The following is a 9,562-nucleotide window of genomic DNA, read 5'->3' on the forward strand; positions in this document are numbered from 1 at the left end:
TAAAAATATTAATCACAACATTTGTTATTTTTATGAAAAAATTAAATAAACTATTCGATGAGCTTGTGAATAAATATGAGAATCTTTAACAAGAAAATGAATCAAATTTAAACATGATTTAGTTTATTGATAAGTTTGAAACTTACTCGTGTTTGAAATAAAATTAAGACTAAAGTATAGAGTTGTATTCATTTCAGTCCTTTGCAATTCAAAAGTTTTCATTTTTGACCATCTATATATGATTCATTTTATATTAGTCCTTGGCTACATAGACCCACCCAATAGTAGCTTTGTTTTAAGGCGGGAAAGTGTGTCAAAAGAAAAGAAAATCGAAGAGCGAGAGAGAGAGAGAGAGAGATGGAGAAGAAGAGCTCGAACGAAGAGCTACAGAGTGTACTAGAAGCCATCAAATCATCGGATGTAAGCTTCTTTCAAAGCTTCCAACTTCAATTCCAATCCTCCATTTTTCAAATTCTAGCTTCTCATTATCTTCTGTATCTTTACAATCTGTAAACTGTTTGCGAATTGTGTTAGGGTTTGAACATTATTTCATTTCTTTGTTTTTTGTAAATGTTTTGAAATAGCATAAACTGTTATTTTTTGGCTGCTAATTCATATAATTAGGATTTTATGCCTTACTTTTGGTTGACTCATGATTTAGCCAAAAAAAAAATAATAATAATAAAAAATCTCTGTTTGGTTGTTGAGAACATGTAAGAAAACAGTTAAAAAAAAAAAACTGTTGAGAAAATGTTAAGAATTTAGTTGAGGAATGAAGTGGAAATTTGATTCAAACTTTTCATTTATTTTTAAAAATTTTGCTGTCAATATTTTACTTTTGATTTATAATTAGTATGAGTTTTGTAATCGGATTAGTTTGAAGTAAACTCGGTGCTATGCATTTTGCAATATTTGATAAAATCTATCACTTGGATATTGTTTGTTACAGGTTGTGGAGAGTCGTGTTCAACTAGTTAAGAAGCTTGGGAACTTGGAAATATCAGATCAATCAGATTTGGTTTCTGTTGTGGAATGTCTCACAGTATCCAATCCAATGGCTATCGATATTGTTTTCTTCTTAGTTAATTCCGTTTGTTTTATTGCATGTAAAGCAGGAAAAATTTGTGCATCTTGTCGATTCATCCATATGAAAAAAACAAGCTATATATGATCTATAATTGGTCAATGGTTAATTATTGAGTTTTTAGCGATGCCATGTTGAAGGGGGACTTCCTCTTTTTATATTTTCCAGTTTTTGTTTTTACCTATTGTGAATTAATTATGAGTTACTCATTTCTCTTTTGTTAGAATTTCTTCGGGCACATTGCATATAACTTGAAATCTAATTTGGTAGAGAGTGAGAGTACAGTTTGTTCAGATGGTTTGAATGACTTGTGAAAAAGTTTCAAAGTATAAATTTTATAATCATTCTGTAGGGGCCTTACCCCAAAAGTCCTCTTCCTCTACATGTAGTATGGTGATAGTGACAATTTTATAATTAGTTCCAGGAATTACTTATTATGAGTATTGACAAATTTATGCTGTCAGCAGAAACTACGCAAATCTTCTTGTTTAACTATCTCTGTGGTTGGGAATGATTGAAGTTACTTTCATACTAGATCAATGACTTTTACAGGCCTTTTCTGTGCTGCTCCTGTAAGTCATTATGTTTATAACGTGAAATGCGCACGTACTTTATGTGAGCTCTCGTTCGAACTCTTTTTGCTTAAAGAAGAAGAGAGGAATAGTTGTTGGCTAAAATTTCTAATTTTACTTCTGCATATTTGAGTTTTATGAGAAACAGCCCTCAATCACTTTTATTTAGCAAGCAATCATTACATGAGTCCTCTCTATGATGTGCATTGTTTTCACCTTGACAGCAAGCTTGGCATTCTGGGAAGATTTCACTTGTTTGGACGTGTCTCAGTGCACGTTAAACAAAGCTATTTTACAGGTTGCTGTAAAATATATAGAGACAGATATATCTGGCTGTTTATTACAATTTCTTTCCCTGGGGTCCAAGGTAATAATGCTCATCTGTACTTTTTTTTTTTTTTTTTTTTTTCTATTTTTTATTATATCTGTGCATTTACAAATGCATGTATATCAGTTTCCTAACCTTATTGGGATGATATGGTATTTAATAACTTGAGAATTATAAATTAGGCAAGCATATGGTGTAAAAAGCATTTGAAGATGACCCTAATGTCAACTGAGGAATCTCAAGAAGAGGAGCATTACAACATTTTCTTTCAGGTAAATAATACTTGAAATGGACTGAGATCTTACATATTTTCTTTCAGGAAAATCATTTGATTGTTTATCCTGTCTCTGGCTTGGCTGTCAACCTGATTGATTTTCTATAGTGAGGATTTGTCTTCAACAGTGATTGAGGGCTAAACTTCTCTCTGAAAATATGCAAGTAGAAGTGCCGTTTTTATTATTTATCATCATCCGTTCAAACAAGTAGTACTCAAAGACTTTCTCCCATTTTGATTGGGATATTTGCTGCCAGTGTCTGTGTTAGTTGTTGAGAAAGTTGGCTCCTGTACTATTTGTTTGTCTTTTGATTGCATATTTTACTAAGCTATGAAGTCAAATTATGTGAAAAAAAAATTTACTTTATTGGTTATTTTTTTTTTGAGATATTTTTTTGTTAATGTTGAAATTTCTGCTCATGTTGTAATCATATGGTACAATAAGGTGTGTACTGTATACTGCATAGTCAAATCTAAATTATAATTCTTTACAACAGTCAAGGTCTGCATATGCAATTATATGATTTTCTGAATTGTGTTACTCCTTGGTATTCTTTTGTACAAATTCCTGATATTAATTGATCAAAGAATATAATTCATGGCTACTGATAATATTATTTTTTTTTAAAAGAAAAGAACGGGAAAAAAGAAAAGAAAAAAGAGAGCATGTTGCTCAATCATGCATGTTGATGTTTTGAAATTAGACCGTGGGTATGGGATAAATTATGATGAGAAGCCATCCCATTAACATTGACGGATATCATCCATATAGATTCTTAAGAATACTTACAATTCAAAAAGATTTAAATATATTTATAAATAGTAAAAAATAGATACGTTTTAAGGAGTCAAATGATTTATTTTCTAATATAACTTGAATGGTGAAAACAATGCATATATGGACGTAGATAAAAAAAATCTAATTTTTATAGAATGAAGGTTTTCAATTCATACTTTTCTTATTTTTTTAATCTCTTGTAAGAATCTTTAACACATTGAATATCCTAAACAGATACAGAATTTAACCCAGGTAAAAAGGTTGAGGTCCCATCAAGATTGATTGATCTGTTCTATCATAGTTTCTCCACACACACACACACACACACACACATTTATTAATCTTTTTCTTCTTTTAGCATTTCATTAACTGTTTATTTTTGTTTTTGTTCTTCCAGTTCTTGCAAAAACCAATTTTATTATTCAACATTTGCCTCTAATTGTTTGTAAAATTTAATATTATAAAAAGAATCATTTATATTTGAAATGCTATCTTGCTTTGGTATGTCAACTATTTTAAAGGAGTGGAATTATCATAACTTTTATGGGGTTGAATTTTTTTGGAATGGGCTAAAATCCCTATTCCCAATGTCATTGTTTGATTGGATGATTGGCAGCATTCCTTTCTTCTTATTTAGATTTTTCTCAGTGTATCATATCTCTAGATGACATGTTTCATTTGATTTTTGAAACTTTGCCGAATCCTGTCATGACTCATTGGTTTGATCAACTCTTTGTTAATGTTATGTCCCAACTACCTTATTGCTATGAAACTGTAATTTTGTTTCTTGCTTTTTGCCCCCACAGTACATGGGGATGTACTCGGGTTGGCTATTTTTTTCTTAATAAAATTTTTTCATTACCTATCAAAAAAAACAAAAAAACCTGACTGCTATGAAACATTGACAGCTTAAACTCATCTTTTGCAGCTGCTTTTGGATTTGTTGAGCTTCTCTGCTGCTAGCTTTTCGGCTTTGGCAAGATACCCTGTTTCAGATGACAAACCCTTGATGGATATAGTGGAGAAATATATTTTGGAACAGTTTGACGTAACAAAAGATTCAGTATCAGAGGTTAAGGTACTGAATTAGTGCACTATGTCCTTGATGGTAATTTTTTAGTAATTTATTTTAGGGAGCTGCTAATGTCTCTAAATAATTTTATTAATACATGATATTTATCTTATCATTTGCGAAGAAGCGACTATAATTGGATGCTGCAAAAGTATTAGAGTAATCTGGGATCCTGTTCTTTATTAACAACATAGCTGGTATAAATAGCTGCATAAGCAGCATAGGTGAGATAAAGTAGCCGCGTAGCTGTTTTTCCACACTTCCACACACACATCACTAGCAACATGTCTCTCACCTCTCTCAATTCCCCTTCACTAGATCTCATCTCCCTCTCAACACCAATTTCTCTTCTGATTCACTGACTTTGTTCCCTCTTCAAACCGATATACCTCAAACTGATCGCATGGACTCAACTCTATTTGAGTGCTGCAGTAATGTGGTGGTGATAAGAATTACTGTTGATAGTGATGGCCGGGTTCAGGCTTAGGGGTGGTTCTTGATCGTTAGGGGTCTTGGGTGGTCATGGGTTCAATAATGGTTGGGGGATTCTATTTCAGCTAGGCTGTTTACATGGCATTTTATGCCACCCGTGCGTTTTCTAATTGTAATTGAGCCACTTAACTTATACATCAGCAATCAGGTTAGAGTAAGGATGAAATTGAAATAGCTTAGATTAATTGAGTTAATTGCTACTTTCTAAAATCTAGGGATCAAATTGGATATTAGTGTAAACTTTAAGAACTAGATATGGTTTTATCCCTTAAAAAGTGAATTCTTTTTTTATTCTTTTTTAGCATATACCATAATCACGACCAATTTCATAGCCATATTATATAATTTCCATCCAAAGAGAGAATGTTAGGCTTGCAAAGCCCATGATGTATCAATCATTCATAAGCAACAGGCATATGACAAAGATGTTGCCTAGAGTTTTTTTGTGTGTGTGTGAGAGAGAGAGAGAGAGCAAGAACAGTATGGATGAAATGGACAAATGAGAATGTTGAGACTGATAATTGGATAGAATAGAAAGGATAGAATAAAATCTATTGCATTTGTAGAGTTATAGTTAGCATTAAGATCTAGGATCAGTTGAGGACAAAACCAGAAGAATATTTTCTGAAGAATCTGGTCGAGTGGGGAAATATATGTTTGCACCTATAAGAAATGTAATGCTGAAGGTGCTAAAGAAAAAAAGGGAATGGTGCAAAAAATTTGGTTGAGTTTCCTAGCAGACATATGGTACTTTAAAAATATTAGGATAAACCTTTGTTGAGAGAGAGAGAGAGAGGAGGGAGGAAAAAGTTTAAAGAACTATGAGTGTCAAATGAGTTCATTCAAACTAAAAGCATCTATATGTTATTTCCTTCTTCATTCCACCTTGTGGTGCATAACGACCATAGTTATAAGGTATATGCAATGATGAATCTCTGTTCATTGGAAGATTATCTCAATTTACAAGATAGTTGCTATTCATAGTCTCATGGAAGTATCTTGTAAAATAGATGTATTGAAATAGGATTTCTTGGAAGTAATAACTGAAATAGGATTTCCTGGTTAAATATTTTCAGGAACTTTTTGAGTTGGCTGACCATCAATTTTATAGTTTACTTTAGACATCTTAGAGCCAGATATGGGTGTATTTTTGCTTTTGCCTTTTCTTTCAGGGACCCTCCCATTTCTTCCCTTAACTGATGTAAAGGAATTTTCTTGGCTGAATTTAAATAATTACTTAAAAATCTAGTTCATTATTATGGTTTATTTATATCCAATTAAAAAAAAAAAAAAAAAAAAACCTACTTTGCATCTCTCACTAAAGGAAGTCTTTTATCATTTTGAAGCAGAGAATTGGTTCATTTGGCTCAGAAGTGGTAAAAGTTACACAGTTGGTCATTGATGCTGTGATAAGGCTATGCAGAGTGTATTCTCAGGCTGTAAATCGGGAGTTCTGTGATGGAAATCCAGAGAAAGATAAAAATTGCATGGAATTTGAAGCAACTAGTAATGTGACTCATGTGAGTAACATAACAAAATGTGCAATAGAAAAATTGTGTGAATTGGGCATCCTTGCAGCTAATGATGGTGGAAGTTTAGTTACCATTCTTAATGTTTCGTGGAAAGGTGTGGTAAGCTTGCTTCAGCTTGGTAAGGAGACTTTAGCAGTGAAGGTGAGCGTGGCAGATATCATTCTTACTCTTCTTTCACTAGTTAATGAGTCCCTGAGGTGTGCAGCTAAAGCTTGGAACTCTTCCCTTAAGGAAACCATTTCTGTAACTGAAGCTAGAAGAATATTTGTTCCAGTAAAGTTCTACCTGATTAATGCAGTTAAAATATCCTCTCTATATCCAAGTCAAGCATATCTGGTATACCGGGAGATAACACACTGCATTATGATAATTTTAACATTAAAAATTTCAATGAGCAATGAAGAACATATGAAAACTGCCTGTGAAGTGATAACAGAGCTTTTGGAGCAAACGTCCATGGATTTGCTCAAGTCTTTGCTAAATTCAGTTGAAGTGAAACCAGAGCTAAAATTAATAATTCTGGACTGGTTGTTCATTGGCGAAAGCCACTCAAACTCTAGCAATCGGGATTCAAGTAGTGATTCTAGAATAACTTCAATGGATCAAATCTTTTTGGTCAGTTGTGAAGACATGACTGGGGAGAGAACGCTGTTGCTCGGTCGAGTTGCATTGTTTCTTAATTTCCTGAAATATTCTCTTGATCTTGATGAAGATCTAAAACTTGGAATGACCAGTAAGCTTGGATGGTTCTTAGACATATTAGTTGATGAAGAGGTATATTCCTCCATTCTTGTCATGCAAATTCCTGAATTATATGGTTCTGGAAAACAAGCTGAAATAGATTGGCTACCCATGTTTTCTTCTCTTTTGCATGCACTGGAAACCTTCATGATTGTGGTCTCTTCAAGTGCTGCTTGGGGGGAACTTGAGTCTTTCCTGCTTGTGAATTTCTTTCATCCTCACTTTCTTTGCTGGGAGATTGTGATGGAACTTTGGTGTTTTATGGTGCGTTATGGTGAGATAAGTTTGGTGACAGGTGTTATTGATCAACTTTGCTCTTTAATGAAATTGGTGGCATCTCCAGAATCAGTTTTTGTTAGGGGTTCTGCAATGAGAAAAATGGCAGGATCAATTAGCAGGATTCTTACTTATGGTCCACAATCTGTTGTTGACCATGTTTACAAGTCCATTGCTGGTGATGACAGATCTCAATTATCATCAGTTATGTGTGTAGCCCTGTTCATGGAAGGCTTTCCACTGAATTTGCTTTCAGATAGGATGAGAAGTATTGCTACTCAGAGAATCTTTACTGATTACTTTGGCTTCTTAGAGGGTTTTGATGACAAATCAATGAGAGCTTGTAATTCTGGTGTATATGGGGTTCCAGTCTTTGCTCTTTCTGCCTCCTTGCTGTCTCTGTAAGTAATCAAATTCCTAGAAGCTTGAGCATGAGCTGTTTTAGTCCAGTGATAAGAACCATTTGGGAATTTTGACTTTATTAGCAAGACTTTTTTAAAGGCCCCAAATTTTAGGACTACCAGTTTTGGTGTTCAAATTTTTCATAATTCATGAATAGTATTAGTATTTGAATAGATTTTCCAGAAGCTTTGAGATGATGCGTATAAATTCTGGGTCACAAAGTCATTATTTTCTCCTGCATGCATTGCGTTGAGTTCCATTACTTTTTTGCTTGGGATGGATTCTTTTAACTTAATTTCAGATTTCTTTCATTAATTAATGATTCTTTTTTCATATCCTGTAGCCAGGTCAGTATGCCTAATATTGACGCAAAGACCCTGAAATTTCTAGGTTCTATTATTCATAACTACAGAAATACCTTGGATCAACTAACAAAGGACCATTACTGTAAACTCTTAAGTGAAACATTAGGAATCATCTCAAATATGAAGCATCTATATGCAGCTGTTGAGATGGAAGAAGTCATCTTGGGGCTTAAAAGCCTATTTATCTCAGGGTCAACAGCCTCAGATACTCCATTGTATCAGTGCAAACCAAATCTAGCTCTTTTCGTGGCAGGACTCGGTCACATGGAAATTACTGAAAGTGATGAAAGTGCAAAGTGTTCCGCCGTCTGGGAATTGTATCACATGCTACTAAGAGAGCAGCATTGGGCATTAATTCATTTGGCAATAACAGCATTTGGATATTTTGCTGCCCGCACTTCTTGCAATCAACTATGGAGATTTGTGCCCCAGACTGCAGCTCTTTCATATGATCTATCAGGAGATGAGGCAAATGAAGAGAGATTTATGTCTGAATTGAAGGCATTTCTTGAGAAGGAAACGGCTCTACTTACAATTACACCAAGCTCTGAGCAGCTTGGGTTGCTTGTAAGGGATGGTCTAATGCTGAAAGAAGTGGTTCGAAAGTTTTCAGAAATTGATGCAAAGGCTATGGGATGTGAAAGCATGGTGATTGATGAGGAGAAGCAACTCAACAAGAAAAGGAAGCTTCCAGATGGCATTAGTGAGGGAGTGGAATTGCTGCAGAGCGGATTAAAGGTTATTGATGATGGTCTTTTTGAGTGGCAGCAAAATAAAAGTGCCATTGCACTTAATGCCAAGTTCTTGACTCACATTTCTCGCCTTAAAGATGCAGTCGCTCAGTTAGTGGGCTTGGCTGGTAGTGGTTAACTTCCTGTGATTACAGTCGTCTTCTGGAAAATTGATGGTGGCTGAATAACCAAGGATACGAATTCAAATTTGTATAGTAAGTGGAGGAATAGAGACAAGTACAATTGAATGGTAAGCTGGGAGTAGTTCTTTTTCACTGGTTTTGAGGCATGCTTTAGGTTTCATGTATCGAAATAAACAATTGACTTCTCTCGAGAAGATACTATTATAGTATTATGTACATACATAGCTTATAGTTGTAACATCAGCCGATCACTAGAAATTTCTGAACTGTATCTTGCTTATTCTAGGAGTTCTTCCATTACCCTTATTTTGCCAATTCTTTTCCTTAGAAAATGGTGGGAATTGAAGATTTCTCCTAGAGTAGCGTTCTTTTCTTGGATTGCTACTTTAAGTAATATTTTAACTACAAATAACGTTTAGAAGAGGCATATTGTAGTGCTAGATTGGTGCTATATGTGCAAAAGGTGTTGGGAGTTATTGGATCACCTTTTTCTTCATTGTTCTATAGCATATGAGATGTATTATATGATATTCTATTTGTTTAGTAGCCATTGGGTTATGTCGTGTGAAAGTTCGATTAGTGTGTAAAACACTAATGAATGTTTAGATCCTCCATTTTAAATATAACCAACACAAACTTATACTCAAACAATAAATGTGCGGAATAATAAGTATAAGCAAAAACCCAAACAGATAAATAACTCTACACCATAATTAATCACAATACAGTAGCAATTAAAAGGCAAGAGTAAGGGTTAGAGAGATGCAAACAC

At 34.1% G+C, this 9,562-nt stretch overlaps 1 protein-coding gene across 1 annotated transcript; it reads left to right on the top strand.

The window, feature by feature from the left end:
• Positions 1-298: 298 nt before the first annotated feature.
• Positions 299-9,070, top strand: LOC111987584 (uncharacterized). The gene is made up of 8 exons (XM_065772112.1): positions 299-420; positions 950-1,168; positions 1,309-1,381; positions 1,845-2,023; positions 2,167-2,256; positions 3,965-4,114; positions 5,947-7,550; positions 7,895-9,070. Exons 1-8 carry the CDS (start codon positions 358-360, stop codon positions 8,784-8,786), a joined length of 3,270 nt encoding a protein of 1,089 aa, XP_065628184.1. The 5' UTR covers positions 299-357; the 3' UTR covers positions 8,787-9,070.
• The last annotated feature ends 492 nt before the right edge of the window (positions 9,071-9,562 follow it).

Source organism: Quercus suber, unplaced genomic scaffold (genome assembly GCF_002906115.3).
Source record: "Quercus suber isolate HL8 unplaced genomic scaffold, Cork oak 2.0 scaffold_53, whole genome shotgun sequence".
NCBI classification, from domain to species: Eukaryota; Viridiplantae; Streptophyta; class Magnoliopsida; order Fagales; family Fagaceae; genus Quercus; species Quercus suber.

Bases quoted from the DNA above. Each gene is read 5' to 3' on its own strand.
- LOC111987584 (XM_065772112.1), top strand. From the start codon at position 358: ATGGAGAAGAAGAGCTCGAACGAAGAGCTACAGAGTGTACTAGAAGCC. The intron at 1,382-1,844 runs GTTTGAATGACT...TCATTACATGAG, and splicing joins GAGTACAGTTTGTTCAGATG to TCCTCTCTATGATGTGCATT. The intron at 4,115-5,946 runs GTACTGAATTAG...ATCATTTTGAAG, and splicing joins ATTCAGTATCAGAGGTTAAG to CAGAGAATTGGTTCATTTGG.